Source organism: Lepidothrix coronata, unplaced genomic scaffold (assembly GCF_001604755.1).
Source record: "Lepidothrix coronata isolate B3197 unplaced genomic scaffold, Lepidothrix_coronata-1.0 Scaffold106, whole genome shotgun sequence".
In the NCBI taxonomy this organism is placed as follows: Eukaryota; Metazoa; Chordata; class Aves; order Passeriformes; family Pipridae; genus Lepidothrix; species Lepidothrix coronata.
The window spans coordinates 405,885-432,730 of record NW_016690286.1 but is presented as its reverse complement, the minus strand read 5'-3'; the positions used below and the strand labels follow the sequence as shown (position 1 = coordinate 432,730).

The following is a 26,846-nucleotide window of genomic DNA, read 5'->3' as shown; positions in this document are numbered from 1 at the left end:
ACAGACAGACAGGAGAGATGTGGCACCGATTCCATATAACATAAATACCTCATTGTGCATCACCAGCTCTTCTAATTATAAAAACCTCAAAAAAGGGTAACCTTCATGCAATACTTAGGCTCATCTCCTGTTGTAATATTGCCAAGATGACATTCATCAGACATGTAAATAAATTCGCAAAAAAAGCAAAAGCATAGCATTCAATTCAGTATAACATCACACGTATAGTACTTTATATATCATTGGTGTAATTCTTTTTTCTCTACTAAATATTACCTCAAAAGTGTATCAAATGGATATCCATGAGTGCTCATTATATTGTTAAGCAACCCCCCAAAATGCTTAGTTTTTACAGTTGGATGTAATCAAGTAAAAACCATCTAGATTGACTCCTCAGAGAAGAGAAAATTTGTTCTGATTAAAAAACAACAACAGTAACAAAGAAAACAAACAAACAAACCACCACCACCACAATAACTTACTATTGTGGCAACAACAGAATTTCAGTAAACCAAATTGTTTTACATCCCTAGTACTGTCATATTGATGCTTTCCTTATTAGTCAAAGAGATCAAAGAAATCTGATGTCTCACAAGGGGTTTGAACTACAGTGAAGAGAACTCTTAACTCCTGGTCAGTTTTTGAACACCATCCAAATCAGATAAACAACACGTTGCTGTTCTCAATGAGACTTGTGTGAAATGGGACTGACAGTCTCAGGAAATTCAGAACAAAGTAAAAAACCTTTGCCTTGCATATGAGTTTGACTCATGCCCAGCTCTGTAGTGAATCTCACAATTGTTCTGCAGACTTTCTTGGTTTATTTTGTAGTCTCAACGCTTTTCTTAGCAGCATGTACCTTTAGTTCCAACCTATAACTATCACTCTATGCAATAGCAAGTGATATGAGTAGAGACCAAGCAATAAGCATAGAAATTGAAATGCCCAGTCCTTCCTGAAAAAACCTTTAAATGTCAGATGCCAGTCAATACAGGACACTTTATGTTTGTTAGTTTCTACACTCTAGATAAGAAGTACAGTAAAAAGTTCAGTTTTAAATTGATTGAATTCATGTCTATAAAATAATTTAACTTTAGGAAAACCATGTTAGACTTCATGAAAACATATACATTCATTCATAAAGATGTAAGAAATATCTGGGCTGCCGATACCTAACTACACTGACAAATTTGATAATTCTCATGTCAGAAAAGCACTTGTTAAATTAAACACTTAGGCATCCCATTCCTGATGCTTCTTGTCTCAAAACCTTGTCAACACTAGATAGATCTCCTCTGACATGATCCTAACGTCACCACGGCTGTTTCAGAAAAAGGCATCTGCGATTCTCCAGTGCAGTGGGTAGATAATCCACTGCCTCCTTGGCTGCAATCTGAAGCACTGCTCTGTGGTTAGTCCTTTCTGTGTATTGTAAATCTACCACTGTGAACTTCACAATATGCAACTCTTCTCAGTGGAATTTCAGAGAAATCAGTATGCCCTGTCTCATAATTTACCATTTTTCTTAAGACTACACCAAACTGACAGCACACCACCTGATAGCAATCCACAATGATAAACATCCGGGGAACAACTACAGTGTGTTTCTCTGCTGCTCTCATCTTGCTGTTTACATGTTGCAGAGCTGCGATAGAGTGCATACAATTCTTGGAAGGTGCTTTTTTTGTCATCCAAAAATTCTGAGGCTGTAGCAGATCATTCCAGGTTCCCATCAGAGCTTAATCCTCCCACTCAGTGCTCACAGTACAGGCCTCCAATGGTTACTTCACATGCATATTTGCTCAGTGAATGCACATGAAAGCGGTCAGCTTCACTTTCTTCCCCTCAGATCCTCACAAGTACCCTACAGAACTGGTATTTTCCCTAATACAAACAGCTATTCAATGCAACACTTATTTTTCTAGAGAAAAAATGGCAGCAAGATGGAAATGGAACACGTAAAGGCATAAAGGTAAACTGCAACATACAGATCTTGGGTCTAAAATCTTACAGCTACCTAGTTTCATCCTGAACACCATCTAAAAAACTCCAGAATACAGTACAAAAATCCCCCCTAATGCCATTTACCATATGAAGGTATTGCGAGAAAACTTGTTAGCAAACCCTAGTTTTGTATGGATGAAGTAACAAAGCAAGCATAGGAACACTGACAAAATAGCTAATGTCAAAATCATTGCGTTTATAGAATTTCTTCTAGCATGCTTTTCTTCTGTCAGTCAGGCATTAATAACCTTTCCGTAACCTTAAATTAAAAATACCACATGCAGTTCATTCAGATGCCATACTGCCATGTAAGTCATTGGGCTTCATGCTGGAAATCTAGGAGCACGTTAGATAAACACCTGTAGGAATGGCAGGAGTATTCCCAATTCTAGTTCACAGCAAATCCTTTCCATTTCTGTTTTCTTGATGATTTACTATAAACCAAATACTGGGCATATCTGTTGAACAATTACTTTTCCTACGTCTCAACTACAAGTTGCATGAGACTGGTGCGATTCTCTGCATTGTGGAAAAAAATTCTACTTAGGATCAACAATGTTATAGTAAACCACATACTAGTACTACTAAATACAAAACATTTAAATATAAAGTATCTTTTTACGGACTACTGCAACACCAATAGTAAGTGAAATCTCACAATGGCTAATGTTTGATTCTTTTCAGCTATCACACACATAAATAAGCAAGAGCATTCACACTGTGGAAAACACTACAAACATATAGAGGTAAGTTGTAAACATTCGGCAGCAGACTCCTGCTCATGTCAAGTGAAGTGCAAACACATTATTCTTATCAAAACTTACTTTTAAACTGCCTTAGAGACTGCCTTGTGTCCTACAGTTGCCAAAGATAAAAACGAGATAAAGGAAAACCTTCTTCACTTTCATTAGTCGTGTTGGGTGGGAATAATGCACAGTGAGTTATGTATCCTACTCTGCCCAAAAAATCTTAAAGAGGATGAAGCACCCATGAGGCAGGATGCACAAGAGGATCCCATATGACGCTACGTGTTCTTGATCTGAGATTTCAAAATTTGTACATTTTGTGTAGTACTTGGCTAAGCATTTCAGTGTCTGAACATGAAAGTTTAGTAACTGCACTCAATTGTGTCAGAGCTACAGTACTGCATTTCACCTGAGCATGCTGTCATTTATATACCTATATATTATATATCTATCCATATATGTACATAAATGAATGTACCCACTTGCAAATAAATAGTTAACATATTTTGACTAAAATAAAAGATATACAGGAAGAAAGTTCTCAAGTTCAAATAAAATTCAGAATTTTAAAAATCATCATGCCATGCTAATTCTAAAATATTTATTTCCATCTTGATTCTGGAAATAGGACTGAATCCATTAGTATGTGGATTGGAAAGTGAATAAACAGTTTCATTAAGGAGACATGTTCGCTCCAACAATGTTTATTGGGTCAAGCCTGCACTCTGGCTGCATATGGTGTACCTTTAAATGGGGCCGTTAAACTACCAAATAAAATGTCAAAGTCTGTCAGGTCTGGAGCTTTTATAAATTGTTTAGACTGGGGATAATTTGGGTTTCGTACATCATGCCTTGCAGATCGCGCGGCACGGAGATAGGAGCGGGAAGGCGGTCCGGGAGGAGCACGATGGGGAGGCAGCCTGGCAGCTGGGCACCTCCTGGGCCATCGCCCTCCTCTTCCTCCTGGCCTGCTGCCTGCCTCCCCTCTCGCTGGGTGGTATCCTGAGGCTATGCACGTGACTAAAGAACCATATTAAAAAAAAAAAAAAAACCACAAACAAAAAACCTGACTTCAAAGCCAGCGCCGCCGGAGATGCGAATGCTATGAATGACTTCACCTCGGGCTGCAGCACCTCTGCGCTGGAACTACCCACCGCCGCTCCAGCTCATGCACTGCCACACCTTCGTGGCCGCCCTCCCGGCTCCCCTCCCGCCACCCTCCCCGGAGCAGAGCGCTGGAACAACGCCTGCCTTCAGCCCCCCGCGCTCCCGGCCCGCCCGGTGCTCCCACCCACGGCGCGGCCCGGACCTCACCTTCAGCTCCCGGGAGGCCACGCGGGCCGCCAGCTCGATGACACAGCCCACCGCCATGCGTGCCGCCCCGGCCGAGTGCAGCTCGTTCCAAACGGTGTCACTGTCCACCTGAGCAAACAGCCGGCCCCGGGAGGAAGGCAGGGGAGAGGGGAGAGGGAGAGGGAGAGGGAGAGCATGAGAGAAAACAAACCCGTGAGGGAGGGCTGGCAGCGTGACAGCCCGTGTACAATAACATCAGTCTTCCGTGCTGGCCAGCTGAAAGGCCTTCTGGACATGGCTTTGCTTATGCTTTTTCTCTGCACGGGCTTCTCCAATGGAAACACATTCCTGTCATGCCTCGCTGCCATTCCCTGTTTAGATTTCTCATTACAAACAGTGTTACATCGGCCGGGCCAGGCCTGCTTGCCAGACGCTCCTCACGCCGGCTGGAGGGTTGAGGAGGACCTGCCACCGCCCGGACCGAGTGTCCATCGGGAACAGCCATCGCTGGCCCCAGCAGCCGGCACGGGCAGCCACCAAAGCTGGTCAGTGGCACAGGCCAATCCCTCTTTCTTAAAAACGAAAAACAGCAGTAAGCACTCATCTTTCCTACCCAGGCAGGAGTTGGTTGTGACTGAAATCAGAACGATTTAATTTTTTGAAGTAGTTTTGGTAGTCAGTATTGCCATAGACAGAAAATTGAATTAAATAAAGAGGGACCCTTGCTGTATCTCCAGTTCTGATGAATTAATAAGTTTTGACTGAAAGGCCTTATGTTCCATTTTGTAACAGATAAATGTGGTTATTTAAAGCAGAGAAAATTATCTTCTGCAATTTCTAGATGAGCCAGTGTAACCTATTAGACATTGCATGTATGTTACAGAAAATATTCTAAAGAAAATATGCTAAAGATGGCTAAGCAGCACCGTTCTACGGCTTCAATCAGTATGCTAAAATTTTACTTTTGAAATCTATATTTAGGAACTATTTATTTGGAGAAACATAGCAACACATATATGTGAAATATTGTGTATCCCTTTATGATATTATGCTAAGCAGACTTGCTGATGTTAAATAGTTTGAAAAAGTTATCCAAAGAGACAGCCAGACTTCCTCGATGCTCCATGGGAAGTGCATTTAATTGTATCATACCATACAAATTTATCATGAAAAGAAAATCGTTTAGGGATAGACAAAATACTGTGGCAGATGCTATTTGGATGAATTCCAAGCACACTAAGACATGTTTTCAGTTTGAACTAGAAGCTTCTGTTCCTAATTTCTTTGGGGGGAAAAAAAAGGAAGAAGAAAAGAAATCAAGTAATTGAAAATGGATGCAACTGCTCTCAACTCTGGAGGTTCTGAGGAATTTCTCTGATTAGTCATTTGAAACAGAAAGAAGTTTGATCTTCTCTACACCTGTCAAATGTCTTCTGTGTTACTGTTACAATAATATTATATTTCAAGCTACTAAAATGATCTTAATTTCTAGTGTACTGGATCTGATTTTTCTATCATTTTGATCAGTTTTATGTGCATGCAGCAGAACTAATGACAATAGTTTGTATTCGCAGTAGACCTAAGAAAGAAGACTGGATTTCACTTGCAAAGTTTAGAATAACAGTAATCTAACAGCACGCTGTGTTTTCATCTGAGAAACTCAAATGTTGTATAAACACAATTAAGCATCATCAGCTTGATACAGGATGATGTGTTATATCTGTTTTGTAGATTGGTACCTTGACATTTAATGAAATTTAGTAGTTTTCCCAAAGATGCACACTAATTAATAGGTAACTAAGAAAATTACAACAAAATATAAAAAAGAAGCCAAGTAGTAAAAAAAAATTACATGTATGTAACATTAGGCAGACCTTCAGATTGTCTCTGTCTTGCTCTAAAGCAACTGTGAATCAAATTTCATTTTTAAAACAAATGAAGAGATAAATAAGTAGAGGTCATTGGTTAAATCAATTTAATCAAATAATAATAAAGTTTGAAAAATACTGTGCAGTATTTTAAATAGAGAACTATCAATAAGAGGGTTGGGAGGCAGTACTTTCTTACCATTTTTATGGCTAGCAAATTAAGGTTAACATGAAGGAGTGGCTGATGAAAATGATTCAATGGCAGCTGCTCGGTACACCAGGGCACGAGCAGGAACCTGCATCCTCAAAGGGACTATGATTCATTTCCAAGAAGTCTGATTAAGTTAAAATTGTAGCCACAGCTTGAGAGTACCCACCCTTCAAGACAGTTGTCTGCTCTGACATGTGAGACGGCAGCCTCTCCATTCACTGAATGCTGAATATTGGCCAGGGTACAGCATTTATCATTTTCTGCTTTCAACTGAGTGTGAGGAGACTGAACTGTGACAATAAGACCAAGTATCTTCCACTGAAAAATTTCCCTCAGACCACTTGAATGACTGCTGCCTAAACATACCTGAACTGGTAGAAAAAATGGACAATTGGGGAACAAAACAATGTTTCCTGAGAAATTTTCAAAAATGACCACCTAAATGAACACAGGAAATTCAGGCTATTTTAGCTAATCTCTTGGGTGTGGTACATGAAATGAATGGTAAAGTCTCAAAGCCAGGGGTAGTCAACTGAAGCTGCATACTTTAATGCACTGTTATAAAAGAGAACTAGCATAAATACATGAATAGTTACTCTGAAAAGGCACAGTATTATAACCTTAGATGTCAAATCCTATTGCATATTCCTGCAAAGTTAAGACTGGATTTCTGAGGAACATCTCATGAAGAACAACCTAGAAGAACTTGCATCACATAGCCAGTGCTTTAACTGTAACCAGAAAATGCCATCTCACTCCATTTTATATCTCTTTTAGTTCTGTGTATTGCCTTAAACGTTTCAGGTGTTTAAACAGAGATTTTATTTTAGCATTACTCAATGTTTACTTTGTAAATTGCTGTTGAAATACAGTGGTATAAATGGCAAACCCATTAAAATTACAGCTACTAGCCTGGCCCAGTTGTCAGGCTGTATATGAAATGCAGCTATGTAAAATCCTACTTGATATGCTTTTCTTTATTCCTGTGAGATGAAATGGTTAGATTTTATACAAGTAAAGAGAATAAGATTAGACACTGTGGTTTCCTGGTTCTATTTCATGTATATATCACATATATCTGACAGCCTATCTAGGTGCTGACTATGCATGAATTTGTGACAAATATGATGGCTTCTGAATCACAGACTATGAAAAAGTCTTCAAATTCTTTGGAGCAGCTAGAGAATTCAGTGAAAAACCTATCTTGATTAGGATTGTTTTGCAGACAATGTTACACAAATTTACAGAAAATATGGCATTTGTAACTGAATTCTACCACAGAATCTTAGGCCTTCTTTCTGTTTATTTAAATATATTATTTCTATTTAAGAGTCCTTTAAAGAAATTGTCAGGCTAGGAAAATCTTCTGAATGTCTAACCAAACAAAAACGTTTTTTTAAAGCATCAAAATGTCAGTGTTGAACTATGAGCATATTACACATTTCATTATCAAAAATCCTATCACTGCTGCAGCTCTTCAAAGAAGGATTGTGCATGAAAGCCCCAAGAACCAGAAAGCATAAGTCCTATCTGAACACTGACTTTCTAACACACATATGGATTTACTTCACTCTGAGTTTCCTGAATGAGCACTGTAGGTTGCAGGCTTTTTCAAGCACATCTAGTATAGCTCAATCATTGGCATGTGTAGCAAAGCTAATACTCTGTAAAGCTACAGATGATAGAAATTAAGCTACCTGTCCCTGAAGTGGATGTGGAGGCATTAAAGAGGAAGGGAATGACTTAAGTGAAAAGAAATGTAGGTACCTTCTCCTGACTGAATGAAACTCATGTTTCAAGCCCCATGTTCAGAAATTCTCTGCTTTGCACTACAAGAAGAAATAGATATGAATGCTTCCTGCAAGAAATATCTATGTGATAACTTGACTTTCACAATGAAGACTTTAAGCATACTCAAAACAAGCTAGGAAACAAGAAGTCTAACAGCAGAGACATTTCAGCAGACAGAAAGCTTGTACTGTAACTCCTCTTGGCTGGAAAATTTCGTGTTAAGGCTGACTGTAAAGTTTGGAAGTTATATTATGATATATATAGATATACTTCTTACGCCTTGCTCGAGTTATGGCATGTGTATCTGAAAGTGGAGAGTAAGGATATGAGAATACATCTGAGAGAGAGATTGCTTACTTAATGATCTTTATGAAATCACTGCAGTTGATGACCCTGGAAATGTTACTTGTCCTGCTGTTTACATTTATCTGGAATGTACTTCAGAGGGGGAAAAAAGTAGTGTGAATAGTAATGTGAATAAAATGAATAATTTTGAAGTATTTTTAAGATGTATTTATAACTGCTTTTTGTTTTACCTGTCCCTTTCCCTGCTGCAAAATCTCTTGACTCCTTCTCCTCTCTTTCAGTTCTATTCCTTTTGGAAACCTATTGGAATCTCCCTAGTGATCAGTGGATCACAGTTCTGCTGACCAGAAATGCTGCTCACAGTCTGACAAACCTTTCCATTTTTCAAACCCTGCATGGTTTATTCATCTGTACAAGTTATTTATCTCTCTTAAATAATTATTGTAAACTCTGAAGTTGCCTTAAATACACATCCACTGATAACTATATAAAAATATAAGAGAGAGCCCAAGCTACTGCTTTGGGATGGATTCAAAGCATCCTAGAACTTTCTCTCCCCACTCCTGCTCACACACACACAAACACGCACAACTTGTTATTTAATGTTAATCCAGTGTTTGCAGTGGAATTCTGATTTTATGCCTAAAACAAATTAAAAATATACTGAATTGCTCATCCTGCCCTGTATTCTCTGCACAATTGCTGCCATCATTAAAATCAAAACCAGTCCTAGACTTACTACGTGTCTCTGCAAGAGAGATTCTACTTATTCTCTGAGAACAGATCAGAAATGCGATCTGTTTTCTATGTGTTCATGGAAACTTTCACCTCTGATACTTCTTCGATAGCAGTCATTGTATTCTATGTGTCCAATATCCGTGGCAACAACCTGAAAAGTAGCAGTTCTTTACAATAATTTAAAAGGATTCTTTGCCCTTTCTTTAAAGAGCAGAGGTTGAGCTCAACTATTCTTGCATGGAAGTTAATTCAGTGTGCACTTCAGACAGTTACATTTCAAGACAAATATGGAAAAACAACTACATTAGAAAAAATTCTGTCCTTTGATATAAATGGTTATAATACTGATGAGTAAATAAAATCTGATTAGCTAACAGCATTGTACCTATTTGAAGTAAACAAACTGATTAAGAAATCTGTGACAAATAATATTGGAGAATACAGACCTCCTCAGTGATACTGAAATTTAATAAAACTTCTGTTTTGCAGAGCAAATTCCTGTGCTTTAGCTTTAAAACCATTCAGAATCTCACACTCTTCCACTTATGCCAGAGCAAACATGTTTCCATCACTGGGGTTTTTCAGTTCTCTGGCATGAAAATAGAAATTAAATATATTCCTGAAGTGTTGCAACCTCTAAAAATTGTGTGTGGCATTTTGGTACCACTTCCAGCAACGAGTCTGTCATTCTTGGAGACAGTTGGTGCCAGCGAACGCTACCGCATAAGTTTGTAATGCTTTGCTCCTGACCATGAGCAGTGCAGCTTCCCAGGTGTCACGCTCAGAGCTCTCACCTCCCACTCTTACAGATGTCCTGGTGATCATTCATCACCTTTGTGATTTCCACTAAGAAGCTAAAGGTCCTCAATGTGCTTCTCAGCTGCTGTTTCATCTCACCATGACTAAAGAAGCGAAGGTGTGCACATAATCTCCAAGGAACAACTTCTAATGAATGGCCTGTCAGCCACGTCTCTCGTTAAGGAACAAAGGAGAAGAGGTTTGCACGGCTGACGTTTCTTCCATAAATCCCGCATACAGGAAGTGTGTAAAAGTGGACTACTTTAGGAAAAATATGTACAGTGAGCTTCCTTTATTTTTACTGCTGTGTTAGAGCTGTATCAAAGATTTTTTCTGTCAAAGGCATTTCTGGCTGTTTTAATCTAAACCGCCTGCCATAAAGAGTACCCAAAATATCAGCTTTTCATATTTTCTTGCCTACCAGTGTGGTTTACAAATAAATTGTGAAGGGGATGTGATCTTTAGGCTCCAATGGGATGAATAGTTCAGAGGATCATCACAAATCATTGCTAAACAAAAAGTATGGAATTCCCTTGGTCTTGCATTGGCTTCTCTTCTGTGTTTTAATAATTCCAGTTGGAGAATTTATCAATAGTAATATTCTTTGAAAAGGACTTCTAAAAATAATTTTGGAGGCTAATAATTTTGACCCAAAAAGTCTCTTTCTGGCAAGAACAAGGAATGTGGACAATACAGGTACCCACTCTATGTAGAATATTTAACATCTTTAAAGTTTTTCCTGCCAATAGCGGTCTAACTTGAAAACCTATTATAAATCAAAGCGAATTTCCATAAAATACTGTGTAAAAATTGCTAAGTAAAAATTAATAATTGAATGCCTAGCAGAGCTGCTGATGTTTTTAGTCAGCCACTGATAAAAATGTAGCATCCCTGCTTCTATAAAAATGGAGTTTATCTAAAGGTTTGTAAAAAACCAAGTAAATATGTGAGGTCTGTATTAAAAAATAAATAGCTTTGCATTCAAAATGAGAATCAGAAAAAAAGTCAAGATGAAGCCTGAATAGAATAATATTTTAGAAAGAAATAATTTTATTTTGTTTCTCACTTAAACTAACTTTTATGACGGGCATCCAGAATCTCTGTATCTCATAAAGTATACATTAAACACTGTAAAGGAACTCAAAACCTCAATGAAACAGTGATGTGTGGATCATTGGTAGGGGGAATGGAGGGAGGATAGCATGGATTAGATGTGGATTAGAACTTGTTTTTAGAAAAAACTCATAAATAAAACACTTAGGCCCAGATTCAAGTCTCAGATATGTGGCATATATGACCAGATGCTTGTAAAAAGTGTTACTGCACTTTCAGACCTAGCTGTGAGTACTCTATTAATTTAACTTTATATTTGTTTTAGTATTTAATGGGTTAGTATGTGAAAATGCTTGTGCAACTGCCTTCTTATGTTTGATCATGCAGGTTCCAGGAGTTTGTGGACAAGTAGATACAACGATGTATAGTTGATTGTAGTGCATACAGTTACAGAAAATGCAACTTTTTTGTGCAAAATTCAAGTCTTATTTTTAAAAAGTTTTGTCATTTACTGCTGAACACATTTTTAGTAATACATAGCATTTCAGCTTTCTTTTTGGATGTAGATGATCTTTATGTTAGAGGCCACCATAGAACTACGCTAGAACCTGGTGTTTATTCAGATAAGGAACACATGAACATTTCCTCTTCAGAGAGCTTTTCTGGGGTTAAATTATAAATAAACACATGATGTGTTTTTAAAGTGCAAATGTGGATTCTGCTTTAATTATAGAATTCCCATCAAATCCATATGTGTGATTAAGTCCGGGGAGAGTGAATAGCATAGTAGATTGTATATGGTACTATTCCATTGTTTAACATATGTGTGTGTATTTATATTTATGTAATGTTTCTTATTTTGGAAAATAAGAAGGCTTCTTTGTATAATGCTGGCCTTTGGCAATACAACAGTTTCTAGGAAATGTAGAAAATGAGGTAAGACCTTTAAAGATTTGACTTTTTTGTAGTTCATTAACTTTCCAATAATTTTCTGTGTTCCATGTGTTGTATCTTTGTTTACAATTTTAACCTGGTCAAGTAGCAAAGAGAAAAGGCCCTTTGTTAAAAAGGGGAAAAGAAATTGTCTGAGGGACTGAATTCTGTATTTGGCAAGTTGGCAGATTACCACTTCAGCTTTCTATCCTTACCTGCTGCAAGTAAAAGCAGTTTAGGACTATTCTAAAACAGTCCATTGCACCTGCAGCAATACCAAAGAACTATGTCTCTCAGTTGAATATTTTCACTCTCACTGGTTTAAACATCAGGCTCTGTGGTGGATGGCACAGGGCCACCTCTATGCCATGGAAGGACAAGATAGGAACAAAATATCTGCCCTATAGCATGAAGAGATTTTTTTTTTTCCTTTTTTTATGGCCACGGTGTTGATATGCTAAGTGCGGAATCCTCTCTCTGCCCAGAGATGGGACACTGTTAGACTTTCCAGAACCAGAGATGAAGTCTCTGTACCTCAATAAAAGAAGGCTATCTGTCTGCTGTAATCAATATTCATGTTATCAACCTTGTTAACTTTTTTTTTCCTCTTAAAATCAATGTACCTAAAATTTGGAACTTAGTTGTTTCAAGTCCCTGTCAATGAAGGAAATCAAAACACCTTCAGTCACTTCTCCTGATCTTAGGTGAACTGACTCCTGCTCTAGTGATACTTATGGCTATATGTGGTTATACAGGCAACAAAGGGTGATCAGGGTCCTACTTTGGCTGTTTCAGTAATTTGTCTTATATTAGGTACATAAGAGCTGGAGAAGTGAGTTTTCAGAGAATTGTTGTTCTGAACTGCAAGTTAATTAAATGTGCAGGTTTTATCTTAATTCCTTCTTTCTTCATTAGTTTGCCCACTCAAGGAAGATGTGAGCTTGTCAGCTAGAAAACACAGAATCCTCTATGCATGAGAGCTTGATTAAAGTGTAATATTAATTGATATGTTACTACAAAGCATAAACCACTGAAACAGCTGACTGCCATGAATTGCCAGAACTGACAGGGTATACCACCTAAAAAGTGCATTCACCAGCACAGCTGGGAGTACATTATACACCCTCATTCCCTCATCCTGTGCATAGCCTCAATAGGTTTATCTGGAACTGCATCAAGTGATGGAGCACTAAGTCCCTTAAATGCTCTGGAATGATAAACCTCCAGCCCTTGCTCTGGTTTCATCCCCATTGGCCTTAAGTTGTTCCTTGAGGTGGTACCACAGCGGTCTTTTTGATCACATATTTTGTTGACCTCTGCAGAAAATATCACACAGTCAACACCATGTACCTGTGAGTCCTAAATAGTCTGCAAAATATATCAAGTAAAGGATAACATGCCTGTGAGGCTGTTTTGATTAAATCTTGAAATTTCTTTGGGGATGGTGTAGCTGACAGAGGCTAAAGAGGTAAACGAGTCCTTCATTCCCAGAAGCCTTCCACAATATGGTTCAAAATGTTATAACTGGCAAATTTCAGTAGGTTAATAATAAGTCATTTAAATTAATAGTGAATATATTGGCAGCATGGTATACTAAAGATTTGACAATGGAAGGCTTAATATGGAATAGATGAGCTTCTGGCACTTACAGATTGCATTTTTTTTTTTTTTTTTTTTTTGTTGAAAGGACTATACCTATTTTCTTACAGTCTGAGATATAGGGGAAAGACACAAGTTAATTCTAATATCTGTGTGGAGGTGATGGTTAATTTGAGTGCCCAAATCAGGCAGTCTGATTTCGTTGTAGGCAGATTTTTTTGTGCACACTTAAGGAGAGAGACACCTAAGCAGCGTGGACCCTAAAATTTGCTATAAGGAGGCAATGCCATTGCCAATATTTTCTTAATTTTTAAACTATTGTACCACAGTAATGGAACCAGATTGGTACCAGTAGCTCTTATAGAAATAAGAGGAATAAGAGTCATAATGTGTAAAGGCTAAAAATTCTTCCTGGGCATGGACTGAGAAGATCAAGGGAAGAATGAGAAGCAGCAAGAAACAATTTTTTTCCTGGATGACTTACTAAACTTGTATAGTAGTGAAATCTTGCCTTTCTTATTGCATTTCTTCCTGTGTGGTCAGGACAAAAAGTACCACTGTCCAGCTGCCACAGCAAGGGATGCCAGGAAGAAAATTTAACATGCAGAAAGCGGGAATATTTTGTAAATTTTGTAAAAATATAGAGTGATTTTATAGCTATGTATTTCTATTCTTGGTAATTACAGACCAAATGGTCTTCTGATATGAAAGATCTAAGCTACATTTCAGTTAATGAAACAAGACCAGCTTATCCCAGCAGAAAATATCATCTCTGTTTTATTGCTGTAACAGCAGAATTAGAGGAAATGCAACGGACATTCTGTAATATGTACAAGCCATTCTTAGCTGTTTAGGTGGCTCAATGTTTAGCCCATGAACCACTTTGTTCAGTTCACTAAACATTAATTCTTCTGAAGTCTGATTTCTTGCAGGGTGGTGTTCTTCCCCAGCTCCTCCTCTTGCAATTTAAAGGTCTGACTTTACACATTACAGGTTTGGAGCAGCGTCTTTAGGGGGGTAGAGCAGGGGGATTGGATAACTGCCCAATTTCATATGATAAAAGTGAAATTCTCTTCTGTCTGCAGGAAAATCCCCAGGGAACAACGTATGAAACCCAAACTTAAATAAAATCATATCCTGTTTGCAAACATCATATTCCCTTTGCTTCTCAGTAATCTGGACCCATAAACCCCAGCACAGCTTGAGAGCCCATTCCTCATCTAAACAAATGCCATAAGCCCCTTTATACTTTTACAACCATGTCAGAAAATAATATTGACTGCCAATAGTGATGTGATTGGAGTTGCCTCCTCTGAGCCATAAAAGAAGCAGTCTGTTATCAATTTCTCTAAATGCATCAAGGGAATTATGGGTCGGTTCAGTTCCAAGTTATAAATGACAATTCAAAAGCCGCAGAAGTGTTTGAAGCTGGGAGCCGATGATGACATTATCATAAAAGCCTGCTCTTCTTTCCTTTTGTGGTTTTTTTTTGCCTATCAGCTAGACAAAAAAATATGGCTGAGAAATGAGTTCAAGATTTCTTCACACAGCAGCAGGTCAAACAGGCAGGAAAACAATCACTATTTTTAGTGACAGACTGAGATAAGGAGATGAAACTTACTCCCATTAAAAGTAGATTTCTGCTTCTCTTATTGTTATTTTCACAGCACAACAGGATAGGAATTGCAATGGGTGGATGCATTGATCAAATGATCAGTTATAGCTCTGGTGGCTGTTTACAGATGAAAAATTGTGGAATGATCTGACAATCCACAGAACCAAAATATAATTTGTGATTATTCTCCCCATTTGGCCACTTCACCTGCAATCTACCCACCTCTCCTGGAAAACTTTTCACATTCCAAACCTCTGACCAGCTGCAAGAAACCATCTCTTGTTATTAAAACTGCTGGCCGTAGAGCTGCTAGTCTGTCTCCAACACAAAGAATTTCATCCCCCTGGTATTAGAATTCTTTAACAGCAGTTGGTTCTGGAACAAGGTTAAGCTTGAAAAAAAGGAATAAAAAGCATTATTGCAAGAGGGAGGTCCCATACTTTAGTGGATGTTATACTGCTGACCCTGGATAGTCCTATGATGGAAAAATAACGAAAATTGAAAGCAAAACTGTTATTTGCAAATTTAGCAGGTTAGTTTAGACAATTTTTTGTCTCTCTTTGTGAGAACTGTTCAATTTACCTTTAAGGATGAAACAGCTTTTGCTCTTAGATAAGTAAGCTAATTATTACCTACTTAGCTTCTTATAAAACTGTAAAGTTTATTGTTTGATTTCTTCAGAAAGCCTAACATACCAAGCCATATTCACCAATGACTGACATAACCAGTCCCTAGCACTACTTGAAAGAAGATTCATATGGATGAAGGGTGCTTACAAAATGAGTAAGTTGTAACTTTATATGCATTTTGCACTGCTACAAAAGATATAATGCTGTGATGGAAAAGGATCAGAAAATATTAGTTATGGACACAGACTGCATCTTGTTTGCTTTTCAAAATTCTTGAAAAAAACTTTCTTTCACTGTAACTGTAAGTAATATCCAAAGAAGAGGATCTCTAATGTTGACTGCAGTTTTAGAACAGAGATAACAAAATCAGTAATAGAGTAGAATTCAGAATTATGGAGGTTAGTTAGACTTTAATTTGGGAACAATGTGAGCCATCCAAAACTCATGTCAATACAATCTGTAAAGCCCATCAGTTGATCAATGTCTGTGAAGTCCTGAGTTTCAGTCCTTGATCCAAGAACAGTTTTCATTCTGTTCAGTGATTTTTTTCACATCAAATTTATAAGCTTTCTGTGGAGCAGGGCCTCAGAGCTAGGATTTCACAGTATTTATAAATATTAAATAGGTAGACTATAGCCTTAGGTACATGGGCTGTATCCTACATATGCCATGCCTTACTTGTTTGGTGCTCTTTCCAGCAGTGGCACAGCTTCAGTGCGTGGTATGAGAGTCTCCAACAAGAAACAACATTTGATCTCCTGTGTGGTAACAAGATCCACTAAGAATGGGATCTCTGATATTAAATTCAGCCTGGGAGTGTAGAGAACTAAGCCTAGGTTTCTCATCCCCTATGTGAGTAGTCTAACTACTAATTTGTTTCATAATAGACCTGCATAATAACAGCCAGCAAGGTCTCTGCTTGGCTAGAAGACAATAGGATGAAAGACCTCTGAAAACCTTGGTTCGAAACGCAATCATAAAGTCTCCTGCAAGGATGGAATTTTTTTTCTTAACATTTTCTCATTGTATTCTGTAGCAAACAAGTAAGAAAAAAATTTAAACAAACATTAAAAAAAATTCTTGCATCCGTCCTTAAAAGCCTTTGCATGAATTACTCTTCCTGCTTTACATTGGTTACACTTTCTAACTGTCATTTAAATTCAGAGTTACCAAGTAGCAATATTTCTTGTTTCTTTCCACCATCATTTCTGAAAGTAAACTTAAGAATTGCTTTCCACATAGTTTGAAGCAATTCCCTATCCCAGAGCTCATCTTAACCAATCAACAGCTAAATATCACTGAAAGAGAGCTCCTAATCTGATTATTTACCTTGAAAAAGGTCATAACCCATTCCTTTAAAAAAGCCCCACAGCAAGCCTGACAGTAATAATATGTAGAAAGGCAAACCAACTAGAAAAAAAATAAATAAAAGATCTGTTTCTACAACATGTTCTTTAATCCAATTGCCATGAATTTAAATAAGAAATAAAGCATACAGACTGAAAAAAAAGGTGTAGGTTAATTTAAATGCTTAAAAAAATGAGGTTACACTGAGCAATTTTGACTTCTGTTAGCTTCAGAGTGGACAATTTACTGTCATTAGTTGGAGGATTTCAAAGAACATCTCTAATCACAATTTTTTAATACCACAATAACTTGTTTCACAGAAAAATCTTACCCTTTAATTTTCAAAGAGTGCCATAGCCCTATTTACTATCCAAGGCCCTCAAATAGATTTTTTCAAGAAATTTTTTTACTTGGAAGCTTGAACATTCTTTCTCAACTTTATTAATTTCTTGTTCAATTTTCTCTGCAACAACAGTATGAAAAATTACCTTTTTTGTACACCAATATGTGCATATATGCATGCGTGTGTGAATATGTGCACACAGAAGTTTACAGAGGTGCATGTGGACACACATGTCTACATGTCAATATGTAATGTTAGCTGAATCATGTACAGAAACGATAACCAGGTTTCCAAATTAGCGAGTTACTACTTCTAAATTTTAGGCAGAATCTTCAGCAAACTAGGCCTACAGTGGAGGAGCTGGAATGATTACCACTTCCTGATTCTTTTTTTTTTAAGTCATAGTGGATAAATCCTCAAAAATTACTAAACAGTGAAAGGTAAAATGCATTTTTTTCTTTTTTTTGTGTGTGTGTTAAAACCTTACAAAATGAGTATTTCTTCTCTCAGGTATCTCATCATAAAACCCCCCTGTATAAACATACTAGTATGGTATGGAATTTATCCTTTGTGAAAAATAGAAGTAAATAAAACTGTAGAAAGTTGCATTGAAAGTTGACCTCCAGAGATTATGGCTTTATCTCCGCTCAGATACTCAGAGAGATACTCAGAGAATTCACTCAGAAACAGTGGAAGGGAATCTCATCCAGGCAGCCCATTGATATCTAGAATTATGATCGTTTCACTTTCATATTGATGACATCAGTAAATAATGGACCCAGTTGGACCAAAAGTGTCGAGTGCTTTTGTGTGAAAAACCCATGTATGAGAAAAATTATTTCTCCCTGGCATTATCTTCACTAGAATTTAACAGGAGCATGATACCAACATCAGTAGAAATTCTACATGTTTTTCAATAACTTAGCTTCATTCTTTTACCTAATGTTGCAACATATTTTTGTCTGGAGATTTTTGTCTACTGTGTCCTTATACTTGCAAGCTTGTATTTCAGGTTTAATTCATTTCAAAACAGGACATAAAAATGCTCATATAATTTGTAACTTTAACAATACCCAAGTTACTAGCTAGCAGCTAGTGAGCCCTTTTCATGCTAAATGTTAGTTTTGGTAATTTTTTTTGTCCTTTCAGAGAAATGTGGAACTATATTTACTTTTCAATAGTACACAAAACAGCTTCTCCAAAGCTCATTATGCTATAAAAATTTGCATCCGTGTTACTTTCCTCAAGAATAGAGCTTACGTAAAAAAACCTAAAGTGGCACAACTAAGGAATGGGTACATTTACAGGAAATATGTTGCTGTCTAACTGTTCCATATGCTTATTGTAATGTCCTCTCTTCTGTGTCTTTGAAAAAATAGTGCAATAATGTCTCAGGTTTCATCTCTTCATTTTTTATCAGCTTCTGAAGACTTTGAACTGATAATGCAGTAGTTCTAAAGTATTAATGAATGAACACATATGTTGTGTGCTGTCCCTCTTGTAAAAAAATCAAACATATACTTACCCCAAGTCCCCCACAAGGCAACAAGGAAAATAGTTTTTGAGACACGTTTCCTATATATTAAAAAAAAAGAAACATTAAGCATAATTTATCAAAATGACATTTAAATACTCAAACAGTATTTCCTTACTCTTTACAGTAATTCAGATTTTATTATTACACTATGAAAATGCCATATATTAGTATAAAAATAATCACAATAGTTAGAAATCAAATCAGCCATGGGAAAGTTAAGGTACTGTTATGCAACAGTAACAAATCTTAACATTAAAAAGCAGTATTTTTAAAGGAATGTAATGATCAAATCTCCACAGAAAGTCACTCTGAACTAGGGTGACTAATCATCCCGATGTCTGTAGCTGATAAGCATCTTGTCTAAGCTAGTCATCTTAGCTTCTTCTCCAGCTGGTGGAGTGAGGCAGGTACCTCCACCCAGCCTAGATGACTGATGGGATGAATTATACTTGAGAAATACCTGTTTCTTTTCACTGACAACAGAGGGAACTCTCATTAAACTTAAATGAAACTGTTCATTTCTTAAATTTGTCTCTCTGAAAGAGCTTTTCCTTTGAAAATTGCAGTCTTAGTCTTCCTATCTATGTAAAAATGCTATTTTCTTCATTTACATATCATCAATGAATATATATATTGTTTTAGTATTATTCAGTAAATACATTATACTAAAGGGAACAAAAACTTAATAAGCTCTAGAATCTAATTTCTAGCTAGTTCTACTCTATTTATTAGCTAATATAGGGTTTATCTTAATATTTATACTCTTTATTTATTCTTCGTGGTTTTTTGCATTTTTTGGTTTGGTTTGGTTTTTTGTACTACTAAATTCACTGTTTATCTTGATAAGGACAATATGAAAACTGGGTAAGGATCTCAGGATTTGGTGCAATTCCTGTCCCAATATGAAATCTGATCCTAAGGCAGCCATAGAAGAGAACATAAGCTTTTTCCCTGCCATATCACAGAACTGGCTTTGTAACTTTGTCGTCTGGAGGAAACATTAGACAGTGAATCACTTGAGTTCACCTGGAGGAGCCACCAATTGGGAAGGGACAAACACTGCAGTTACTCATGTTTAGCAGGTGCCAACAAAATGCATAAAGACAATTTTCAGCCATCATCTTTGAAGTACAAGAGACCAGACTGCAAGGTCTGAGACTAAAAAAGTGCTTTACACTTTGAGTAAAATCCAAGATGCATTTTTAACTGGCTTGAGGTCTTTGATCAGTTTGCACAGTGTGCCAGAGAAGACAAACAAAACCTCCTGTGGAGCTACCAGGGGAAATGCAGGTGCAGCAGCTATACAGAGTATTCTCATACTGTGAGTCCTGATGGTCCCAGACAAGCAAGGAAATGTTGGCTGCAGGAGATTGTCAGAGTAGAGGTACAGGCTGGAGTTTCCAGAACTCTTGCTAAGCAGGCCCAGGGATCAATTTTTCACTTTTTACTCTGAGGAAGATGAAAAAGTCTTGATCAGGTAACTAAAAAAATTAGTGCTGTTAAAAAAAGTGCCGGGAGATGTTAATGGAATCATAAGATGCAATTTGAGATAACAGAAGGGATTTTTAGATTATTGAATGACTAGACCTTTTTTTCTTAAATTCCATTGCAGAGTTGAGACACAGGAGACAACAGATGAATTCTCGTTTACCTCCCTGCAGATGGGCTCATTGTGCATGGTAAACACTATTAAAAACAACAAACACAAAGTAAAAGCAGAAAAGCAGATGGTTAGGAGGAACTCTAAAATCAATCAAATTGTAGTACTAAAACAGGAGGAAACAAGCGTGTAAGCCTTTTCAGTGTATCAAGAAACTTTCCAGGATACTCACTTCTTATTGCATGATATTAAAAAAAAAGCAGTTAACAGACTATGCAGAACAAGAAAAATGTTTAGATTTCATGAACAGAACAATGGGGAAAGGTTGTACTAAAAGAAAGTGAGACCATCACTTAGATAGCCTCACAAAAAGGAAAGAGCTCAAGACACTCCGCCAGAAATTAAAATCAATAGCAAAAAGCTGAAAATGAATTGAAATGAGAATCTCCCATGATGTTTGAAGTTGATGTCCCAGAAGATATTGGTTTACTTCAAGTCAGGTAGAAGACAAATTTTAAATAACCAAGCGTTTTTGGCTTTGCACTAGGGCAGAGTTTGTAGTCACCGGCAAATCACTTGAGATTCAGTACAACAATTTACTGATAGAGCTAGAAATGATCCAAGATTTGTATTCTTAAATATCAATGCACAAAGGCAGGAGAAGCTGGTTTGTCAAATTAGGTTCTGAGGAACCCCTAACTAACTGAGGTCAGAAGTCAAGGAAGCTGCTTAGGATGTTGACAACTGGGGACTGAGAGTCTGATGAACTGGAAAAGTGATGGGAAAAAACTCACTTTCAAAAAAAAAAAATTAAAAATTGTGGTCACTTTTAACCTGATTATTCTGAGTATCATCCTTCAAGAACGAAGCCTTTTCTGTTAAGTGTTTATTTCCTCACTAACTTGAAATTGCAATTGCATGGATGCTTTCTGAATGCATGTTTTAGTTATACTCTAAATACTGACTGTCAGGAATGTGTTGACAGTATATTTCTCTCTTTTACAAATTTTTAATCATTGGAAACTTGACTTTTAGTAACACTTAATGACAGTTGGAGAAGGAAAAAGGAAACAAATTTGTAAGGACTGTTTACTGTTCTGCCCTTGAACTTAGTCAAAGAGATTTGTAAGATTGTATTCTGTCACATGAAACCATAATGTGATGTGACACTTAGTCTGCATATTAGTTTCCCTCGTGTCAAGACAATCGAAGTGCAACATAACATGTTGTTTAACATAACACACTAAAATACATCAGTCAAAATCTTTACACAATAGTGTAGAAGTTGAAGTGATCAGTTGGAACAGATGCGTTTGTAGGCCCTGATGCAGAGCAAATAAAACCAAGAGTTCAAGCAAGTTTATACTTGTAAACCAGTAGGAATAGGTGAACAATAACTGTGTGCATAATTCTCACTGATATCAGTAGTTTGCAATCATTTTGTTATGCAATCTTCCAGAACAGAAGAAAGAAAAAAGAAAGAGAACTTCAGACAAAGCAGATGTACTCTTTTGAACAGGGAACAAACTCTTTTCTGGAGGATGAATGGAGAAAAGTGATGCCTCTGTCTTTCTGAATGGGTAGAGGAGTACAGAAAGGAATGATTAGGTCCTCTTTTTCAATAGGATGCAAAGCCATTATTTGATGGAAGTATTTCTTAGAAAACAAAATACACTTTCATTGAAATAGAAATATTTTCTGAGACGATGTTGTTATTGACAACATTTTTTAAGAGAAACATTTTCTTTAGATTTTTCTCATTTGGTGCACATGAATTTCTGTACTATAACAAGATGTTAATTTTAATGTCAGGATTGGCTTGCTTCAACCACACTGAACTGGGGACAACAAAAGGTGGAACAGTCACACTGCATTTTGGAAAAGTGTAAGAGACAATTAAGTTCTTTTATCCAAGAGTCTTGAAGCCCAAATGATTAGAGCTTCCAGCCAAAAAACAGGCACATGCAAAAAGCATGTGGGAATGGTGTTTTATTGACTGTTGTCTTGGTAAATAGCCATGTGAGATGCAGCAAGAAAACATCCTAGAAACAGAGACAGAAAAGAGCATTGAGCCAAGGATACACTCAGAATATATTCTAAGACTGTGATCTTGATATAAACTTAGAGAATAAACATTTTGGACTAAGTGTCTAATAAAAAAGGCAGAGAGTGTCAAGGAAAGAACTGTGGGTGAAGATATGTGTTTCCGAGATAGGGGAAACAAAGCTTCCTGCATTCTCTGTACAGCAGCAGAAACACAGTTAGAGTACTTGGGTCCATTCCTTTTTTCACTTTGTATCTGCAACTGCACACTGCATCCCAGATGCTGGTCAACCCCTGAGATCCAAAATTGGAACAATATTTTATATCAATGTATGTTATATTAAATAATGTGGAAAATAAAATTAAATTAAGCAAACAAAAAAAATTAAATTAAATGCTTGACTGTATCAAAAAGAACATTTTGACAATGTTGATCAAATCAAATCAAAATGTTTCCAAATTTTAATTTTGCAGGAATTTAGAGCTTTTTCTTGGAAACACCTTTTTTCCTTTCTTTTAAAGGAGGATTTCCTACCTTAGAAATTCAGGCTCCTCAGAACCTATTATACTGTAAGTATTTTTCAGTTTTGAGGTTGCCTTGGCTAAAAAGATGTACATATATAACATTGCGATCAAGAAATTTTTCGTATCTACTCTTATGACTTACTGAAACAACAGTCTGCCTTACAGAAGAAACACTTAGCATTAGTTTCCAAAGCAAGATAATTACTATGTATTACTAGGATTGTGGCAGCAATTTCTTCGGTTGGCTAGTGTTATTTTTGTTTGGGTTGGATTTCATTACATTTAGGAAAAGCTCCAGATCGTAGAAAAAGAGTTATAAAAATAACTGAGAATTAGAATGTTGCATCCGATGTGCTGGGATATAAAGGGCAGGATTTCACTCACAGATTATTTCCAAAATGCACTATTTTTTTGTATGTTTCTGACAAATAGATCTGCTTCATGCTACACTCATGGCAGAGCTCAATTTAATCCTACTTTTATATTATAAAAGGCACTGAGCATTGGCTATGCATGAAGATATTTGGCCTGAGAAACCTGTTGGCTTTCTGCTAATCTGTACACCCATAGTGGCATTTAATATTTTAATGTGTTTTCCCCTCCCATTATTCAGAACATCATATCCTGCGTAATGGGAAGGCATTAAAGTTCACTTATTAGCAAAACTTAGGCATGCTATCTGCAATCAGCATGGCTGAAATAATTGAAATAAAGCAAATGAGAACAGCAAACAAGCAATTCTGACAAGCAAGTGTATCTTAAATTCCTGTTTTCAAATCAGAGAACACAAGGAGATAGAATTCAAAATTGCCATTGACCTCCAATGGAGAGAAAATTACAGTAAATGGTTAACACTTATGATTTTTGAAGCAATGAGGAAAAACTTCTATCGCTGCTTTCCAACCCGTGCATTTTGCTAAACTGTATTTGGCTTCCATTGTAACATTCTCCTTCCACATAGCAATGCATTTGGAAAAAGTGAATTTTTGTCACACTGCTTGCCAAGTGTTTTAAACTGACACCAGCTATGACTAATGACAATGCTGGAATGTGCTGTTCTCGGTAGAATAGAGGCCTGTACAGACCTAGGAGTTTCCTGGGGTCCAGCTTCTGTCTGTTCAGGGGACTGGTGCCATACAGCAGTGAATGATGTTCAGAGTGAACCAGCTGTATTTCTTCCAGACTGGCTTTTCGACCTCGAATTCGCTGAAAGAAAACAGCAGAGGCCTACAATATTCCACTGACAATATTTAGGGAGAAGAGGAAAAAAAAAAAGTAAAGGTCCAAAATAACATTTAGTATGATTAATAATGGGTTGAAATTGCGTCATGCAGGAATGTGACACTGATTTGTTTATTAAAGTAATGCTATATGAAAAACAAATGTGTGTGTGCTTTATCACAAAATGCCTCACTTAGTAGAGTTAACCTAATACAAGGTTTCACATACAAGAAAAAGAAAAGATTCTGTCTCTTTTCTACGTAATACATTAAGAGATACAAACCAAAAGGTAAAATATTTCTTAAGTAAGAAATCTGGCTAGGAAAATATCTAATTTAGAGAGCGAAAAATTATTCACACCTGTAAGCTGCAGATGTGTTTGGAATGAGAATTAATGTTTTTTGCATTATTACTAGTGCTTGTGATTTACGCTGTTAGGAGGAATATGGTCATAGTGAGGAGAGACAAGGAGAAGAAGTTTAAATGCTTTAATAAAATATTTCTGCATATTTTTAAGTTTTTAATGTATGATTAATATCCCAGGATCATTTTTGCTGTTACACATGCTGACTCACTTGCTTTCTTACATTTTTGTAAGTGAAGTTTGTCTCTTTAACTGTTTCTTCAGCCTGTACTCACCCCATGTAAATCAGTGTTAAAAAATCTGGGATGTCTCTCTACAAATCCATTGAAATATAATGAGTTTAGGAAGGAAGGAAGATAGGGAGGAAAAGATAAAACTAACACTTTCAACAGATACATACATCCTTGTATGTATTTGGAGTTACAGTTTGTCATATTTATTTCTCTGTTTATGCTAGTGCTGCACAGCTTTTGCAAACACAGCAACATGAATTAGATTTTGTTTGGGATTGGGTATAATAAACAGCACTGTCAACAAAGTTCTGCTCCCAAGATCAACTTTCCTGTTGATATTGGATAAAGTGGAGAGAAAATGGCTTTTTTTTAAGGTCTTGGACCCTGTTTGCAGATCTGTTCCTTATGAACACCTAGGGCAAAACCTCTCACAGCTCAGACTGTGGATCTGTCCAACTGTCGAGGTCTACAGATAAACGGGTATAAAAGTTATCTAACGAGATCACCCTATTTTCAAGTAGACTGATTAACATGTTACAGAAATGCCTATTAATTCTAGTTTTATTAGAGGTTAAGTTGCAATTCTTACTGTATCCAACACCTTGTCGTATACATTGGAAAGCACCAACCTCTGCATTAAGAGAAGAAAGCAATATTATAAATCGAAAATGTGCACTACAGAAGAAAGGAGCTGCCTGGGGAGTGGGGGGGGGTGTCAGAAGAACTGTGCACAGTTTATATTGAGTTAAGCAGTGGCAATTTTTTCTGACTAACCAGGAAAAATATCCTAAGAGTTAGAGACAGATGACTGTGGAACAAGCTCCCCCTCAGGGAAATGGTGGAAGCCCTATTTCTTGCAGTGTTTAAAATTTGACTAGATACAACAGTGGAAAGAACATTTTAGGGAATGATCCAAGAACTAAATGACTTAATAAACCCTTTTTCATCTCTAATTTCTTCAAGCCTCTCCCAGTCTCACATGAGAATTTGTAGCAGTGCACTCATATCCTTTTAACACAGAGTTGCACAATCAAAATCAGCACATTATGTGACTTCACGGAGTCAGTAAACTCTGTAATTGTTCTTCTGGGTCAGATAAAATATTTTTCTTCACAAGTGAGGTGACTAGTAACATTTATTCCTTCATCCATTCTCATTAAGGTCTATGTTTCTAACAAGCTGCTTCAAAATCTATATACCCAATTCTCCACAGGAAAACTGGGAAGGGAGACTGACTTTCAGGACAAATAAAATAAATGTATCAGAAAAGTAAGGAGGAATTTTATGAAGGTCCCATCAAAGAACCTTGAGCAAAATACTCATTCTGGTTGTATATTTTCTACAAGTTATGCAAAAACTTCCAGAGATTTTTAAGAGTTAATTGTCTGGCTTTTTTGGGGGGGTCTTAAATGCCATATTCCTTTAACTCTAAAAAGACCCACAGCTAGCCACTATTCTTACAATGGGGTGATCTGTCGTATTTGGTCTGGAAGTGGTCTCCCAAAATGTTTTGCCAACAACCTACCTACTACCCAATATCACCAGCCAAGTTCTCTAGGGCAAAAATAGGTTGTGCAGAAACAGGTTTGGTGCAGAAATCAACTAACACCAAACAGGACATCCCACTCCAGGCAGCTCTCAACAGTGAGGTCCTTGGAGTGCAGCCATCAGCTGAGCTGCCAGCCCAGATCTGCTCTTTCTTCATGGCTTCTCAAGCTCTAACCTTCATCATCAACAAGTACATTTACACCATAGATGTCAGGAGGAAGGGGATGGGTAAACAGTGCACGTCTGTGCTGTTTCTGCATTTCCATCTCCTCATTTAATGTTCCTTTCATCTCATCCTTGCAGTATCTCTGCTTGTCGAGTCATTTTAATGAAAGTTAAAATCCCAGCTATCTAAGGCTTTACACAGAGGAAAAAAAATTGCATTAAAAATTATCTGTAATAATTTCTAAGAATAGCCCTTCTCACATAATGATGTCAGCATTTAGCAGATCTACACAAGCATATGTCCTAAGTCTCTTGCCAGAGTCTGTAGTCATGTAA

At 37.0% G+C, this 26,846-nt stretch overlaps 1 protein-coding gene across 13 annotated transcripts in view; it reads right to left on the bottom strand.

Annotated features, from left to right (window-relative positions):
• HDAC9 (histone deacetylase 9) overlaps positions 1-26,846 on the bottom strand; it is a 392,579-nt gene that overhangs the window by 106,663 nt on the left and 259,070 nt on the right. For all 13 annotated transcript variants that reach the window (XR_001876264.1, XM_017823859.1, XM_017823867.1 and 10 more), the window contains 3 exons: positions 24,065-24,185; positions 18,800-18,849; positions 4,065-4,172 (listed from right to left, as the gene is read on the bottom strand). Coding sequence is in view for 12 of the 13 variants with exons in the window: in XM_017823859.1 (XP_017679348.1) it covers positions 4,065-4,172; positions 18,800-18,849; positions 24,065-24,185 (279 nt within the window). In the remaining variant the exon portion in view is untranslated. The remainder of the gene's footprint in view (positions 1-4,064; positions 4,173-18,799; positions 18,850-24,064; positions 24,186-26,846) is intronic.